The sequence below is a fragment of the Cnephaeus nilssonii genome, assembly GCF_951640355.1.
Source record: "Cnephaeus nilssonii genome assembly, chromosome: X".
Lineage (NCBI taxonomy): Eukaryota > Metazoa > Chordata > Mammalia > Chiroptera > Vespertilionidae > Cnephaeus > Cnephaeus nilssonii.
Genome location: NC_137071.1, coordinates 102,099,593 through 102,118,259, shown reverse-complemented (window position 1 = coordinate 102,118,259; position 18,667 = coordinate 102,099,593). Strand labels below are relative to the sequence as shown.

Genomic DNA, 18,667 nt, shown 5'->3' with positions numbered 1-18,667 from the left:
TTTTTCTTCTTTGTGGTTTCTGTAATGTCTGATCTGCTATGGGTTGGGAGACAAGGTTTTTCTTCTTTCATTGTTTCTTTTAAATGAATGTGTTCTTCAAGTTTTATCATCACCTTACTCGTCAAGTCATTCTTGGATTATTGAGGTTTCTCTTCTCTAAACATTGATGTAGTTGTATAACCAAAGAGGCTAGCTTTCCTTTTACTCTTGAAAATAAATCTTTGCAAAAATAAAATCACTGTTCATTATTATTACTCTGAGAACATGCCAATCATTTGATGTGAAGCAGTAACAAATTCATTTTTTATTATTTGGAAGTAGTTGGGCTTTTTACCATGAGTGGACTGGGTAGCATTTTCCCCAGTGTACATAAAGTCTATATTTCTGGCTCACTCACAACCGCATTTTAATGAATAATTCAAAATTTAACTATAGCAGTACTCCTTTGATATACTACTACTCAGTCAGAAACTTGAACAAAGAAACTTCTGATCACAAAGACGCTGAGTGGAGGGTAAGGACGTTGGAATTAAGGAAAGCATTTATGTTACATATTTCAAGTGACCACACTCATGCCTGAAACCCCAAGTACCATATGTGTGTGCATATGTGTGTATGAGTAATTAAAAGTATGTGCATAATGACTTTCCTCCAGAAAGCATGGGAACTTTGCAAAAACTTCAAAGAAGAGAAAGGCCAGGATTTAGCGAGAAGTTCACTGTTATTAACTGAATGTTTTTGTTGCTCCAAAATTCATATATTGAGATCTAATCCCCAATGTGATAGTATGAACCAGGAAGCAGGCTCTCACTAGAACCCAACTAGGCTGGAACCTTTATCTTGGACTTCCAGCTGCCAGAACTGTGAGGAATATACAGTATTTCTGTTGTTTATAAGTCACCCATTCTATTGTATTGTATTATAGCAGCCCAAGCTGAATGATAGTCATCCGTCAAGAATGCCAAATGGAAGAACTGATGGAACTTAATTATTTTGTGCAATTAATGCCCTCTAAACAGAGACAACTTTCAAAAGGGGATATATGTAATATTTTCAACAATAAAGAATTATTTAAAAAATAAAAAATAGAGACAACTTTCTTTTATTTTAGTTGATTATTTGCTCACTGTACTTTATTTTTTAACATTTAAATCTTTATTATTGAGAATATTACAGATGTTCCCCTTTTTCCCCCATAACCGCCCTCCACTTGGTTCCTGCCCTGCCCCAGGCCTTCACCACCCTATTGTTTGTGTCCATAGGTAATGCATATATGCATATAAGTTCTTTGGTTAATATCTTCCTGCCCCCCGCCATTCCCTATGAAATGTGTCAGTTTTCATGTTTCCATGCCTGTGGTTTGATTTTATTCATCAGTTTATTTTGTTCATTAGATTCCTTGTTCATTATTTTGATTTTTATATTCAATTATTAATAGCTATGTATTTATTGCCATTATATTATTCACATTTCTCCTCCTCCTCCTCCTCCTCCTCCTCCTCCTCCTCCTCCTCGTTCTTCTTCTTCTTCTTCTTCTTCTTCTTCTTCTTCTTCTTCTTCTTCTTCTTCTTCTTCTTCTCTCTTTAGCTTTTTCTTGTCTGGGAAACTCTTTATCTGACCATCAATTCTAAATGATAGCTTTGCTGGGTAGAGTAATCTTGGTTGTAGGTCTCTGCTATTCATCACTGTTAAAATTTATTGCCACTCCCTTCAGGCTTACAGTTTCTGTTAACAAATCAGCTGACAGTCATATGGGAATTCTCTTGTAGGTAGCTAAATGCTTTTCTCTTGCTGCTTTTATGATTTTCTTTTTTTTTTAACTTTGACATTTAAAAATATTTTTATTGATTTCAGAGAGAAAGGGAGAGGGATAGAGAGATAGAAACACCAATGATGAGAGAGAATCATTGATCGGCTGTATCCTACACATCCCACACTGGGGATCAAGCCCATAACCTGGGCATAGTACCTGACCAGAAATTGAACCATGACCAACAGGTTCATAGGTTGAAGCTCAACCACTGAGCCATGCTGACTGGGATAACATTTCAATTATGATGTGTATTGGTGTGGGCCTTATGGGGTTCATCTTGTTTGGGACGCTCTGTGTTCTCTGGACTTGTAAGTATACTTATTTCACCAAGTAGAGGATGTATTCATTATTTTTATTCTTTATTTATGTGTCCTTATCCCCTATTTCTTTACATATGTGTCCTTATCCCCTATTTCTCACAACCCCTCCACTCCTGCCCTCACCCCCCTGGTATCTATGTCCTTTGGTTAGGCTTATATGCATGCATACAAGTCCTTCGGTTGATCTCTCCCACTTACCCCCACCCTCCCCTACCTTCCCTCTGAGGTTTGAGCATCTGATCAATGCTTCTCTGTCTCTGGATCTGTTTTTGTTCATCAGTTTATGTTGTTCATTATATTCCATAAATTAGTGATATTTGTCTTTCTCTGACTGCCTTATTTCTCTTAGCATAATGCTCTCCATTCCATCCATGCTGTTGCAAATGGTAAGAATTCCTTCTTTTTTTACTGCAGCATAGTATCCCATTGTGTAGATATACCACAGTTTTATAATCTACTCGTCTTCTGATGGGCGCTTAGGCTGTTTCCAAATCTTAGCTATGGTAAATTGAGCCGCTATGAACATAGGGGTGCATATATCCTTTTGAATTGGTGTTTCTAGTTTCTTAGGATATATTCCTAGAAGTGGGATTACTGGGTCAATTGGAAGTGCCATTTTTAGTTTTTTTGAGGAAACGCCATACTGTTATCCATAGTGGCTGCACCAGTCTGCATACCCACCAGCAGTGCACAAGGGTTCCTTTTCTCTGCATCCTCTCCAACACTTGTCATTTGCTGATTTGTTGATAGCCATTCTGACAGTTGTGAGATGATACCTCATTGTCACTTTGATTTGCATCTCTTGGATGATTAGTGACTTTGAGCATGTTTTCATAAGTCTCTTGGCCTTTCTTATGTCATCTTTTGAAAAGTATCTATTTAGGTCCATTACCCATTTTTTTTATTGAGTTGTTAATCTTCCTTTTGTTAAGTTGTATGAGTTCCCTGTAAATGTTGGAGATTAAACCCTTATCAGTGATAACATTGTCAAATATGTACTCCCATGCAGTGGGCTTTCTTATTGTTTTGTTGATGGTTTCTTTTGCTGTGCAGAAGCTTTATATTTTGATGTAGTCCCATTTGTTTATTTTCTCTTTAGTTTCCATTGCCTGAGGAGCTGTATTGGTGAAGAAATTGCTTTGGCATATGTTTGAGATTTTACAATCTATGGATTCCTCTAACATTTTTATGGTTTCCTGTCTTATGTTTAAGTCCTTTATCCATTTTGAGTTTATTTCTGTGTATGGTGTAAGTTGGTGGTCTACTTTAGGTTTTGTGGGTGTTTTGTTTTTCATGTATCCGTCCATTTTTCCCAAACCATTTATTGAAGAGACTGTCTTGACTCCATTGTATGTTCTTGCCTCCTTTGTCAAATATTAATTGAGCATAGGGGTTTGGGTTGATTTCTGGGTTCTCTATTCTATTTTTTTTTTATCTATATGTCTGTTCTTGTGCCAGTACCAGGCAGTTTTGAGAATAGTGGCTTTGTAATACAGCTTGATATCTGTTATTGAGATCCCATCCACTTTGTTCTTCTTTCTCAGGCTTGCTACAGCCATTCAGGGTCTTTTTTTTATTTCTTATTCCAGATGAATTTTTGGAGAGTTCATTCTAGGTCTGTGAAATATGCCGTTGGTATTTTAATGGGTAGTGCATTGAATCTATAGATTGCTTTGGGTAGTATGGACATTTTAATGATGTTGATTCTACCAATCCATGAACATGGTATGTTCTTCCATCTGTTTATGTCTTCCTCTATCTCTTTTTTCAGTGTCCTGTCGTTTTCCAAGTACAGTCTTTGACCTCCTTAGTTAAGTTTATTCCTAAGTATCTTAATTTTTTTGGTGCGATGGTAAATGGGGTTATTGTTTAGTCTCTCTTTATGTAAATTCATTGTTGGTGTATATAAATGCCATAGATTTCTTGGCATTAATTGTGTATCCTGATACATTGCCAAACTCATTTATGAAGTCTCAAAATTTTTGATAGAGTCTTTAGGGTTTTCTATATACAGTATCATGTCATCTTAAAATAATGAGTTTTACATCTTCTTTTCCAATTTAGATGCCCTTTATTTTTTCTTCTTATCTAATTGCTATGGATAGCACTTCCAGAACTATGTCAAACAGGAGTGATGAAAGTGGGCATCCCTGTCTCATTCTTGTTCTTAAGTGAAATGATTTTAGTTTTTTCCCCCATTTAATATAATGTTGGCTGTAGGTTTGTCATATAACACTTTTATTATGTTGAGGAATGATCCCTCTATTCCCATTTTGCTGAGGGTTTTTATCAAGAAAGCGTGTTGGATTTTGTCAAATGCCTTTTCTACATCAATTGATATGACTATGTGATTTTTATCTCTCAATTTGTTTATGTGATGTATCACGTTTATTGATTTGTGGATATTGTATCATCCTTGCATCCCTGCGATAAATTCTACTTGGTCATGGTGTATGATCTTTCTGATGTAATGCTGGATCCGATTGTCTAGAATTTTTTTGAGGATTTTGGCATCTATGTTCATGAGGGATATTGGCCTCTTTCATTGTGTTGTCTTTATCTGATTTTGGTATTAGGGTAATGCTGGCTGCATAGAATGAGCTTGGAAGTGTGCCTTCCTCTTCAATTTTCTAAAATAGTCTGAGGAGGGTAGGTTTTAGTTCTTCCTTGAATGTTTGGTAAAACTCCTCTGTGAAGCTGTCTGGTACTGGGCTTTTGTTTGCTGGAAGCTTTTTGATGACTGATTGATTTTTTTCCATAGTTATCGGCTTATTGAGCTGTTTAGATTCTTCCTGATTGAGTTTTGGAAGGTTGTATTTTCTAGGAATATGTCCATTTCCTCCATGTTGTCTAGTTTGTTGGAATCGAGTTGTTGATAGTATTTTTTAACAATCCTTTGTATTTCTGTGGGGTCTGTTGTTATTTCGTCTCTTCTATTTCTGATTTTGTTTATTGGGCTCCTCTCTCTTTGTTTTTTGGTGAGCCTGGCTAGAGGTTCATCAATATTGATTATCCTTTTAAGGAACCAGCTCTTGGTTTCATTGATCTTTTGTGTGTTGTGTTTTTGTTGTTGTTGTTGTGGTGGTGGTGGTGGTTTTTGGTCTGCTATGTCATTTATTTCTGCTGTGATTTTTATTATCTCCTTCTTTCTGCCCACTCTGGGCTTTTCTTGTTGCTCTCTTTCTAATTCTTTAAGTTGTACAGTTAGATGATTTACTACCATTTTTTTCTTATTTTTTGCAGTAGGCCAGTAGAGCTATAAACTTTCCTCTTAGGACTGCTTTTATTGTGTCCCATAGATTTTGGATTGTTGTTTTCATTGTCATTCATTTTTAGGATGTTTTTTATTTCTTCTTTGATCTCTCAGGTAACCCAATCAGTATTTAATTGCATGCTATTCAGCTTCCAAGTGTTTGAATTTTTTGAATGTTATTATTGTAGTTTATTTCTAATACTATGCCATTGTGGTATGAGAATATGCTTGATATCATTTCAATCTTCTTAAATTTGGAGAGACTTTGCCTGTGAACCATTATGTGATCTCTCTTTGAAAAGGTCCCAAGTGCAGTCTAGAAGAACGTATATTCCGTGGCTTTAGAGTGAAATGTTCTGAAGATGTCAATTAAGTCCATCTGATCTAGTGACTCATTTAGGATTGCTGTTCCTTAGCTGATATTTTGTCGAGAGGATTTATCTAGTGATGTCAGTAGGATATTAAAGTCCCCTACTATGATTGTATTGCTGTCAATCTCTCCTTTGATATCTTCGAGGAGTTTTTTTATGTATTTGGGTGCTCCTTTATTGGGTGCATATATGTTTATCAGGGCAATATCCTGTTGTTGTACCAATCCCTTTAGTATTATGAAGTGGCCTTCCATATCTCTTGTTATGGCCTTCACTTTGAGGTCTATTTTTTCTGATACAAGTATTGGTACTCCTGCTTTATTTTTCATTTCCATTTGCCTGAAAGATATTTTTCCATCCCTTTACTTTCAGTCTTTCCAGTCCCTTGTTCTGAGGTGAGCCTCTTGTAGACAGCATATGTATGGGTTATGTTTTTTTTTTTTTAATTCACTCAGCTACTCAATGTCTTTTGATTGGAACATTTAGTCCATTTACATTTAAAGTTATTATTGATAGGTACTTGTTTGTAGCCATTTTTATTTTTTGTGCCTGTGTTCCTTCTTATCTTTTTATTTCTTCTTTTTACACCAGTCCCTTTAGCAATTCTTGCATTGCTGGATTGGTTGTGATAAACTCCCTTAGCATTTTTTGTCTGTGAAGCTCCTTATTTCATCTTCCATTTTGAATGATAGCCTTGCTGGATAGAGTATTCTTGGATTCAGTCCCTTGCTTTGCATCACTTTGTAAATTTCCTTCCATTCTTTTCTGGCCTGATGTGTTTCTGTTGAGAAATCATTTGCTAATCTAATGGGAGATCGCTTTTATGTAACTTTCTGTCTCTCTCTCACAGCTTTTAAGATTCTCTCTTTGTCCTGAAAGTTTGGCATCAAAATTATGATGTGACTTGGTGTGGGTCTTTTTGTCTTCATCTTGCTTGGGACTCTCTGTGCTTGTGTGACTTTTTTCTTCCCCACATCAGGGAAGTTTTCTGACATTATTTCTTCAAATAAGTTTTCTAACCCTTGTTCCTCTTCTTGCGTTCTGGTACCCCTATTATTCATATGTTGCTTCATTTAATGTTCTTCCAAAGCTCCCTTAGGCTCTCCTCTTGTCTTTTAAATTTTTCCTCCCATTGCAATTCATTTTGGGTGTGTTTTTCTTCCCTGTCTTCTAATTTGCTAATTTTGTCCTCCGTGTCTCCTAGTCTATTATTGAAACTTTCCATGGTTTTTTTTTTTATTGCAGCTATATTACTTTTTATTTCTTCTTGATTCTTACATAAGTTGCTGATTTTTTCATCCATCCTGTTTATGAACTGTATGACCCTTATTCTGAATTCTTTTTCTGACATATTGCATGTCTCTGTTTCACTTAGCTGTTTTCCTGGCATTTCCTCCATTTCTTTCATTTGGGGGTTTCTTCGTCTACCCATTTTTCTCTCACCAAAGGATCTAGTTGTTGAATCGTGCAGGGGATGCACCTTGGGTGGCAGTGGCTGCTTGAGTGGCAGCTGCTCCTTGGGCAGTCACAGCAGTGGCTACTCCTCATTTAGCAATGGCACCTCTGGTGGGCACTGTTCCTCCTCATACAGGGGTGGGCTGCTTGCATGGCTGCTGTCCCCAGATGGGGGCAGGCTCCTTGGACAGGGGCAGGCTGCTTGCACAGCTGCAGCTCCTCAAATGGTTGTGGGTCGTTTGCAGAGCTGCTGCTCCTCGGATGGGGTGGGCTGCTCACACGGTTGCTGCTCCTCAGATGTCGGGGGTGCTTGCGAGGCTGCTGCTCCTTGGACGAGGGTGAGCTTCATGTGAGGCTGCTGCTCTTCAGATTGTGGGGGCCACTCGCAAGCTGCTGCTCCTCGAATGCAGATGGGCTGCTCACGGGGCTGCAGGTCCTTGGACAGGGGTGGGTTGCTCACACGGCTGCTGCTCCTTGGACGGGTGTGGGTTGTGTGTGGCTCCTGTTCCTCATACAGGGGCGGGCTGCTCACACAGCTGCCTGTCCTCGGACGGGGGTGGGCTGCTCACAGGGCTGCTGCTCCTCAGATGGTAGCAGGCTTCTTGCGAAGCTGCTGTTCCTCACATGGTTGCGGGCTGCATGCAGCTGCTGCTCCTTGGATGGGGATAGGCTGCTCGCAAGGATGCTGCTCCTCGGATGGAGGTAGGCTGTGCACAGACTGCTGCTCCTCGGATGGGGGTGGGGATGGGACGCTTGCACAGCTGCTGCTCCTTGGATAGGGGCAGGCCATGTGAGGTTGCCACTCCTTGGCCTGGGGTAGGCTGCTTGCAGGGCTGCTGCTCCTTGGACAAGAGCAGGCTGCTCATGCGGCTGCTGCTCATGTGGTTACAGTGCCCTGGGCTAAAGTGTTGGGCTGGTCAGAGGGGAGCATGCTTCGGAACTCACAGGAGCCTGTGCCCAGGGTGGCTGGAGTCTCGGCAACCGTGGGACCGCAGCTGAAGCATCATGTCCCTGGCAGGGGTGGCTGTAAAGTCCTGGGTGTTATCTAAGGGCACCCTGAGTGGAGTTGATGCTAGGCTCCCAGTCACAGCAGCTCTCCCCTTTAAAAAGGTGAGGCTTCTGAGGAAGAGCCAACTGCTCTGGGACTGTTTGCAATAGTAGCAGAAGTTTCCCAGTTAGGCAAACCCAGTTAGCCTGCCCCCAGAGGTCCTGCAGGATCTTAACTATGCCTCACTCAAACATGAACACACACACATCACATGACCACACACTCCTCTTTTGCTCCCTCTCTCACTCACGCTCTCTCCCTCACTGCTGCCTTCTTCCTGCCTCTGTACTTGGGTCTGGAGTGTTATTGACCCATTCGTGGGTGTCTGGTTATGTGGCTTGCTCTCTAGCACATTGGCCAAACAGGATACAATTCACCTTGACAAGACATGACATAAGGGAACAAAACACAAATGTACACACAACACCGATAACCCCAGTATAAGTGACCACCAGAGAAAAGGGAATTATGGGAGATAAAAGAGAGCATAAATTATATCATAGAGAGGAAAAAATGGTATGAGAGAAAAGAAAAAGGAGAAAAAGGAATATATATGTGGAGAAAACACCAGAGAACAAACAGATAAACCAAAACATACAAACACCAGATACCCAGTAAAGAGGGTGGAAGCAGAATCTTATATACAGAAAGTAAGGTTAAGAATTAGATGAATATGGGGAAGACTTCAGTTCAGTATAGAGGAAATAGAAAGAGGATGAGTGGATAAGAAGAAAGAGAAAGATAATAATAATAATAATAATAATAATAATAATAATAAAATTTTAAAAACTGATTAAAAATAGGATAAAAAATGAAATAAATTAGAATGATGAAAAAATAATGTGAAAAGAAATAGAAAATAAAGAAAAGAGAAAGAGATAATAGAATAATCTCTCTATATAAAAGCCTAAGTGATGAAACAGCTGAACAACCAGTCACTGACAAGCACTGACCACCAGAGGGGCAGGCACTAAACACAGGAGCTGCCCACTGGTGGTCAGTGTGCTCCCACAGTGGGAGCGCCACTCAGATGACCAACCTGTCTGGCAGCCCACCAGCCCAGTAGCAGCCACTCACTCCCTCAGTAGTCCTGCAGGCCCAATCTCCAGAGAATGGGCCAGGCACTGATGGACCAGTGCTGATGGCACAATCCTGATAGTGCTGCCACCCTCCTGGAAGTTGGCCTCAAGCACCGCAGTCACTTCTCCTCCCTAGATGCTCCACAAGGAAGAAATGATATAAAAGTGGCTGCCTGGTGGCTCCCAACAACCAGTACAAACGTCAGCTGGAAGGATCCAGATTCCTGGGCCAGCAAGGGAGTCTCACCACCCACCTGGAGGACAGATCAAGTCCTACCCCCCCATCACCCTCTGGATGGGCACCAGACATAGGGCTCACAGCTGGCCAGTGCAGCTACAGCGGCACGAGCCTCACCTGATCAGCACTGACTGGGTGCAAGCCTGAGGCAGGTGCAGCGGGGCCGGGATAAGTGGGAGTGGCAGGCAGGAGTGGCAGGTGGTGTTGGAATGCTGGTTTCAGCCCAATCCCCACAGGCCACGCGGAGGGACCCCACCTGTACATGTATTCATGCACTGGGCCTCTAGTAATAAAATAAAAAAGAAAAAAAAAGTGAAGTGTCATTCCTTTGGCTTGTTTAAAATCCCACTCTTCTGTACTGTCTGCGGCTTCTCCGTTTCCTGTTGCTGGGACTGAAGGTCTCTCTTCAGGCCAGTCCCTGTGGATTCTCAGGGGCTATTCAGATTATTTTTTTTATCCTTTGTAACACTCAGGGTGTAGTCTGGGTGTGGCTGTATTGGTTGCCTGGAAACTGCAGAGAGGGTCTATCTCTTCAGCAGAAAATGGCTGCCTGGGTCCCACACTTCAGGTATGATTCAGCGCCAAGCTTGCAGCCACCTCTCCTGGACCTAGAGGACATTTTGTTATTATTTATTCAAATAGGTTTTCAATATCTTGCTCTCCTTCTGGCACCCCCATGATGTGGAATGTTGGTACACTTGATGTTGTCCCAGAGGCTCCTTATACTCTCTTCATATTTTTGGATTCTTTTCCTTTTATGTTCTTCTGATGGGTTGTTTTCACTTCCTCATATTCCAAATTGTTGATTTGATTCTTGGAATTCTCTACTCTACTGTTGCCAGGTAAATTAGTCTTCATTTCAGTTAGTGTATCATTCATTTCTGATTGCTCATTTTTTATGTCTTTGATCTTCTCATGAATTTTCTTGAAATTCTCATTAAGTCCCTTGAAGCTCTCATTAAGACCCTTGTGCATCCTTTTAATCATTGCTTTGAATTCTGTATCTAGTCATTTGCTTGCTTCCATTTAATTTAGTTCTTTTTCTGGAGATTTCTTCTATTCTTTTATTTGTGCCATGTTTATTTATCTCCACATTTTGGCTGCTTCCCTGAGTTTGTTTCTATGTATTAGGTAGAGCTGCTATGTCTCATGAAATTGGTAGTGTTCTTGTGTAATAGGTGTCCTGTAAGGCCCAATGGCTCATCCTCCCGTCACCTGAGCTGGGCACTCTAGATGTGCCTTTGTGGGCTGTGTGCACAGTCTTGTTATAGTTGAGCTTTGATTGCTGTTGGCATCACTGGGAAGAATTGGCCTCCAGGCCAACTGGATGTGAGGACCAGCTGTGACTACAGTGGAGGAGCTGCTGTGAAGGAGATACCTCTACGGAGCAGGACTTGCTTCAGTGGTGCTTTGGTGCTCACTGAGTCTGCCCTTTGAGTGTTTCACTTGTGGATGTGAAGAGTTGTAATCTAGTGTGGTCTGAAGCTGTCCACTGAGTGTACTGGCTCTGGGCCCCCCTGGAGGTGCAAAATCAGCCATTTTCTGTGCCCTGCCTGGGGCCACCTGTCATGAGCTACTGAGCAATCTGAAGATGGCTGCTAATTCTTTTGGACTTGGAAGTGCCCAGAAGAGGCCAAGCTGTGAAACAAGGCAGGCTGCTGCTAGTATCAGGTATGGGGCGACTTATTGAGAAGTATGGGGCTTGCTGATTCCAACTGATGCTTGTTTGAGATATTTTAGGAAATCCATATGGGAAAGCCACTGCAAACAGCTTAGATGTGCCTGCAAATTGGGTGGGCTTGGATCTCAGAGTATCACAAGGGCAGAATGAACAGTGTAAACTGGGCTGATAGAAACTCAGATATGGTACTTGCCAGTAAGCTCTGTGATGGGGAGGTCTCAGCATAGGAACAATGATGTCTGGCAGCACTTTTGTCTGGGGGAAAGCCGCCCCTGAGTTCTTGTCCCAGTACCAGAGAGTCCCGTTCTTCCTGGTATGTTTCTGGATCTCCCCAAGACACTGCCCCACTGCTGGAGCTCAGAAGGAGTGAGTCAGATAAGTACATGTGTAAGCCCTTTAAGAGGAAATTCCAGGGACTCCAGCAGCCTCTGTGTCCCTTAGCCCTACCACAACTGTTTTTTATAGCTTGACGTTTTATGGGACTTCTCCTCCTAGGACTGGGACCCTTTGCTGACAGGTCTGGTGTGGGGCTGGGATCCCTTAGTCCTCACAGGAGACCTCCACAGCCTAGATATCACTCCTGATTTAAAAAAAAAGCCATATGTGTTTGTCAGACCAGCCCATTTTCAACCTCTGCCCCTCCTACCAGTCTCAATGCACTTTCTTCTTTACTTCTCTAGTTGTAGGAGTTCCATTCAGACAGATTTCAGGTGGTTTTGAATGATGATTGTTCTGTATTTTAGTTGTAATTTTGATGTGTTTGTAGGAGGTAGTAAGTACCGTGTTTAACTACACCTCCATCTTAGTTCTGTCTCAAGAGAGACTACTTTCTTATACTTATTGTTCTCTCCATCCAGTGCTGCCCATACAATGCAGAAAACTCATGTCTCTCACTCCTTTTCATGGTCTTTGCCTTGGTCTGGAGATATCAGACACTCTAAAGCCCACCATATCCATCACCCCAGAAAAAGAAACAACAGGTTCTCTAAGAAATTTTCTCCAACACTATCCCTAAGTTTTCTGAATTTTTCATAGACATTGTAGCCAATGCACTAAGGCAATCCTTTACTAGGATATTTTGTTAGACTTGTCCATTGCCACCTTCTAAGACTTTAAAGGAGAGTTCCCAAACACTTCCAGGATGAAGATCCCTTTTTAAAAATGTCTGTAATTCCACATGATCTGGTGATTGATAAAATACAAAACACCTAAATATAACTGCATATCATGGGTATATTTATCTTAACATGGAGTCTTGTTTTATGAATCCCAAAAGGATAAACAGTTATCTGAAAAACAAAACAAAACAAAATAGTCGAAAATGGTGGCATACATGTATAGGGGAAACATTATGTGTGTTGTCCATATATATCACATGATCAGTTTTTCTTCCAAGTTCCATGGTACTTAGGTTGGGCATCTTGAGATTAAAGGGGTTTCCCTCTTTAGTAAAACAAACAAACAAACAAACAAACAAACAAACAAACAACAAAAAAAAACACACAGAGATTCTCCAGCCCTTTGGTTTTCTTAAATGGCACTACTCCTAGTGCCCCTCCAGCCACTTAGAGAACAAATTATACTTCAGAGTAGGGTGACTGTTTTCATCCCCAAATATGACATGGATGGATACATTTGTAAATCACTACTCTGTGATATCAGAGTAAAATTTGCTATGGCTGGATTAAATATACTAGCTTTTTAGTCCTCTTTTCCTCAGCTACTAGTAGAAAGAAAAAGACAGTTCCTTTCTTATGATTTTCTCCATAAACATCTACTTGCCATATTTCCTCCTGTACAACTACACACACACACCCAACCACCCAAACACACACACACACACACACACACACACACACACACACACACACACCAGTCACTTTCTCTCCTTAATCTCACAGTCTTTGTCATGCCCAGCCCAGGACAGCTTTTATTGCCTTTTTCTCCTGATTTTCTAGACTGAATTTAATCCTTCTTCCTAATCAGATATCTTAAAAATTGGATCCAAAATGGTGGCAGAGTAAGTGGAAGCTAAACTGACATTCTTCAAGGACCAAGGTGGAGTTATAACTAAAATACAGAAAAACCATCCTAATAATCAACTTAAGATGAGCTGGAGAGAACCCTAATGATCAAGGATGGAAAGGGGAGATCGCATGGAGACTGGTAGGAAATGCAAAATTGTGAGAGGGCTGGCCAGGCTACCACAGCCAGCAGCTGAAGTTCCAGATGGATATATCAGCTGTGGGAGGTTCCCACTGAGAACTTTGGGGTCTGAGTTGGGCTTCCCAGCCCAGAGCACAAGAATTGAGAAATGTGCCCACATAGCATCTGGCTGTGAAAAGCAGAAAGGTTGCTTTCTGCCAGGGAAAGATGGCTGGAAATTTAGGCACCTTCTTAAAGGGCCAATGCATAAAATTTCTTCTGCAGACACTCACCTCGGGCTTCAGCAGAGAAAGGGCAGAGTGGACTAGAACTGTGTGAAGAGAATCCAGGGTTGGAGATTCAGAGGTTAGAGCTTGGAAGCCAGCCACCCTGGTTCCCTATGCTGAGTCATTCCCTCATACTGCAAAGGACATATTTCTCTGGCAGACCTTTACTATCCAGGCAGTTTTTGCCTGGGAGTTCAGGAGAAGCAATTACCCCACCCTGTTGGAAAACCTCTCACACCACCCTGTGGAGTCTACACCTTGCTGAGGTTGATAACCTGAAGCTAATTAAGACTGAGAATAACAATAAAACTGAAGGTAGAGGCAGATCTCTGGAAGCTTTGAGTCTTTGCCTGATCTCCTTCTGGACCCATGGCTAGGAAAAGCAGACCTTGGTGTACATCTTGGACCTTTCCAAAGGCACTCAGGCTCAAAAAAGGGAGCCATAAGCTGTGGAGTGCTGATAGCTCCAAATGGTACTCATGGCCAGTCACAAATAGCATCTTACATTGTCCTACACCATGAACTGTAAGTCACAGCAGATCTACCTAATATATAGACACAAACCCAAACAGGCAGCCAAAATAGGGAGACAAAAAAATCAGCCCCACCTGACCCAACGTCTCTACAACTGCTCTGTGCAGCCGCCATGACAGACCTGGAAGATGGTAAGGCGCCCTGTGCCCTGTCCTCTCACTATGGGAGCATATTCTTCAAGTCGGGAGGTGACAAAATGTTCTCTCTCAAGAAGTGGAACGCAGTGGCCATGTGGAGCTGGCACATGGAGTGCGATACGTGCACCATCTGCAGGGTCCAGGTGATAGATGCCTGTCTTCGATGTCAAGCTGAAAACAAACAAGAGGATTGTGTTGGAAGACAGCATATGGAGCTGTACAGGATCTGGGGCCACCACATCATTCACAGATTCTAGAGCTGTGGTGGGACATCCCCAAAGCACAAACCTTACATATTGGTTTGGGGAGAATGCAATAATTTCTTCCACAACTGCTGCATGTCCCTGAGGGTGAAACAGAACAATCACTGCCCTCTCTGCCATCAAGACTGGGTGGTCCAAAGATTCAGCAAATGAGACCGGTGAAAGAGCTTCTTAGTGCATTTGTCCAGAGCCTAGGTGGATCACCTTATCAAGTGCCCTACAATGCCCAGGACACTCCGGAGGACTAAGTCTTCAAGTAGGAAGAGATGGATCTTTGGTCTTTGAGGACTCATCAAAGGCATTGGGTTAGCATTTTGTCAGTTTTATTTTCAGAAATTCTCTACAATTAAGAAGATAATTTATTAAAGATGTTTTTTCCTATCTCTGTGATATGTGTCACACTGCTCAGAAGTGCTATAAAGGAGGAGAGAACTACAAATTGAATGACCTTTATAAATTTACTTATTGATATCTGAGGGGCTGTGGAAGCAGTTCCATTCTGAAGAGAACTTTTTGCATGCTTAAGGTTGACCAGTTAAAAAAAAGACAATGTTATAGTAACAAATAAAATGCAGTTTAAAACCCAACTCTTATCCTTAATTTGTACCTGGTATTTAATTTAGACAGGAAAGGGGGTGATTCATTAAATATTTATTTGATATGACAATTTCAGGTTTGGGCCAGAGATCAGGGTAAATAAGATTTCATCTTTGGGTGTATGGGATTTTGCTTATCTTTTAGGTTATCATCCTCTATCATTGACTCATCAAAGAAACATAGATCTGCACACCTCACTGTTCAGTCATTCAATGGTAAAGATCAGGGGTATTTTCAAGTTTTAATCAGATTATGGTATAATTTAACTGTATTTCAGGTGGACTATTAATAAGAGGAAAATGTTTATCACTATAGCATTGGGTCAAAAAATTTTTATTTTATTACACAGTGTTTTAATAAACAGTTTATTCTGTTTACTTCAAAAAAGAAAACACAAAACAACAACAAAAACAAGCCCCTAATGAAAGAACAAGAGAATTATCCAGAAGAAGAGCTAAGTGAAATGGAGATAAGAAATTTATCAGATATTTAATTCAGAATAATGATTATAAGGATGCTCAACAACAGGAGGAAAGATATAGAAACTATGAAAAAGGGCCAATCAGAAATGAAGAATGACATTGCACTAATAAAGAACAGGTTGGAAGAAATACACAGCTGATTGGGAGAAGCTGAGGATCAAATCAGTGATTTAGAAAACAGGGTAGAAAAAAATCACTGAATCAGAGAACAAAAAAGAGAAAACAATTATAAAACAGGAGGACAACTTAAGGGAGCTGTGGAACAACATGAAACCTAACAATATTTGCATCATGGGAGTACCAGAATGTGAAGAAAGTGAGCAAGGGATAGAGAAACTTTTTGAAGAAATAATGGCAGAAAACTCCCCTAACCTGGTGAAGGAAAATGTCATGCAAGTTTAGGAGGCACACAGAGTCCTAAGCAAGAAGATACAAAACAGCCCCACACCCAGACACATCATCATTAAAATGCCAAAAATTAAAGACAAAGAGAATTGTAAAGGCAGCAAGAGAAAAGCAATTTGTTACATACAAAGGAGATCCCATAAGGCTGTAAGCTGAGTTTTCATCAGAAACTCTACAGGTCAGGAATAAATGGCATGGAGAATTCAAGGAAATGAAAAACAATGATCTGAAACCAAGAGTACTATATCCAGCAAGGCTGTCATTCAAAAAATAGATGGTGAAATAAAGAGCTTCCCAGACAAAAAGGGCTAAAGGAGTTTAAAACCACCAAAACAGCACTGCAAGAAATGTTACAGGGACTGCTGTAATTAGAAGAAATCGAGAGATAGAGAAGCATAGGTATAAAGAATTAGAATGGCAATAAGTATCTATTAATAATAACCTTAAATGTAAATGGGTTAAATGCTTCAATCAAAAGACATAGTGTAGCTGAATGGATACAAAAACATGACCCAAATATATGCTGTCTACAAGAGAACCACTTTAGAACAAATGACTCATACAGGATGAGAATAAAGGGATGGAAAAAAATTTCCACGAAAACAGAAAATAAAAAATTTCTGGGGTAGTAATAGTTACACCTTATGAAACATACTTCAAAATGAAGGCCATCACAAGAGACAATAAAGGTCACTACATAATACTAAAGAGATTGATCTAACAAGAACTTCAGATCTAAGAAGATAATAAGAGTATATAACCCTGGTAAATATATATACATGCAATATACCTAAATATAAAACAAAATAACAAACAAAAAAACTTCTGGAGGGCTTTAAGGGTGAGATTGACAACAATACAGTCACACTAGGGGACTTTAACATTCCACTGACTTCACTGCATAGATATTCTAGACCAAAAAATCAACAAGGAAACAGTCACTCTAAGTGACAAACTGGATTAGATGGATTTAATTGACATTTACAGAATATTTCACCCCAAAGCTGCAGACTATACATTCTTCTCAAAGTGCATATGGGTCACTGTCAAAGATCGACCACATGTTAGGGCACAAAACAAGCCTCTACAAGTTCAAGAAGATTGAAATCATAACAAGTATCTTCTTGGATCACAATGGTGTGAAATTAGAAATCAACTACAGTAAAACACTCAAAAATATTCAAACACATGAAGACTAAGTAGCACGTTATTAAACAATGAATGGGTTACCAATGAGATAAAAAAAAAAGAAATAAAAAAAACCTTCCTGGAAACAAATGAAAAGGAACACACAACAAACCAAAATATATGGGATACAGCAAAGTAGTCCCAGGTTGGAGAGGGTTCATAGCACTACAAGCCTACAAGCCTATCTCAAAAAACAAGAAAAATTATTAATAAACTACTTAACCATACAACTTAAAAAAATTAGAAAGAGAACAGCAAGAAAAGCTCAGAGTATGTAGGAGGAAGTAAATAATAAAGGTCAGAGCAGAAATAAATGACATAGAGATGAAAAATACAATACAAAAGATTAATGAAACCAGGAACTGATTCTTTGGAAAGATAAACAAGACTGATGAACCTTTAACCAGACTCATCAAGAAACAAAGAGAGAATACCCAAATAAGTAAAATCAGAAACAAAATAAGTGAAGTAACAATTGACCGCACAGAAATACATAGGATTGTAAGAAAAACTATAGGTCAACTAGCTGGACAATGTGGATGAAATGGCCAAATTCTTATAAAAATACAATCTTCCAAACGGAATCAAGAAGAATCACAAAACCTGAATAGGCTGATAACTACCGATGAAATTGAAGCAGTAATAATAAAAACTCCCAGCAAACAAAAGCCCTGGTGTGGACAGCTTCACAGGGGAGTTTTACCACACATTCAAAAAACAACTAACAGCTATCCTCCTCAAATTATTCCAAGAGGAAGAAACACATACAAGGTCTTTTTATGAGGCCAGCATTATCTTAATTTTAAAACCAGATGAAGACACTACAAAGAAAGATAATTACAGGCCAATAACCCTGATGAACATAGATGTTAAAATACTCAACAAAATATTAGCAAATCAGATCCAGCAATGTATTAAGAAAGAGCATATGCCATGACCAGGTGGGATTTATTCCAAGGATCCAAGGTTGTTACAATATTCACAAATCAATAAACATTATATATCACATAAACAAATCAAAAGACAAAAATCACATGTTCATGTCAGTAGACACATAAAAAGCATTCAACAAAATACAACACACATTTTGGAAGAAAAAAAAAAAAACTCAGCAAAGTGGAAATGGAGGGATCCTACCTCAATATAAGAAAGGCCATATATGACAAACCTACAGCCAACAGCATACTCAATGGGCAAACATTAAAACCATTTCCCCTAAGAACAAGAACAAGACAGGGATATCTGCTTTCATCACTCTTATTCAACATAGTACTGGAAGTCTTAGCCACAGCCTTCAGACAATAAGAAAACATAAATGGCATCCAAATCAGAAAGGAAGAAATAAAACTGTCATTATTTGCAGATAACATG

At 40.0% G+C, this 18,667-nt stretch overlaps 1 protein-coding gene across 2 annotated transcripts; it reads left to right on the top strand.

Moving 5' to 3' along the window:
* Positions 1-14,336: 14,336 nt before the first annotated feature.
* On the top strand, positions 14,337-14,777 carry LOC307095961 (RING-box protein 2-like; the record flags this gene model as incomplete). 2 transcript variants are annotated; one of them, XM_079765599.1, is made up of 2 exons in its annotated part: positions 14,337-14,504; positions 14,652-14,777. In XM_079765599.1, the coding sequence occupies 2 exons, from the start codon at positions 14,337-14,339 to the stop codon at positions 14,775-14,777; spliced, it is 294 nt and encodes a 97-aa protein (XP_079621725.1). The 2 variants fall into 2 exon arrangements, with proteins under 2 accessions (XP_079621725.1, XP_079621724.1); XM_079765598.1 differs by having other exon boundaries at positions 14,337-14,555; positions 14,655-14,777.
* Between the last annotated feature and the right edge of the window lie 3,890 nt (positions 14,778-18,667).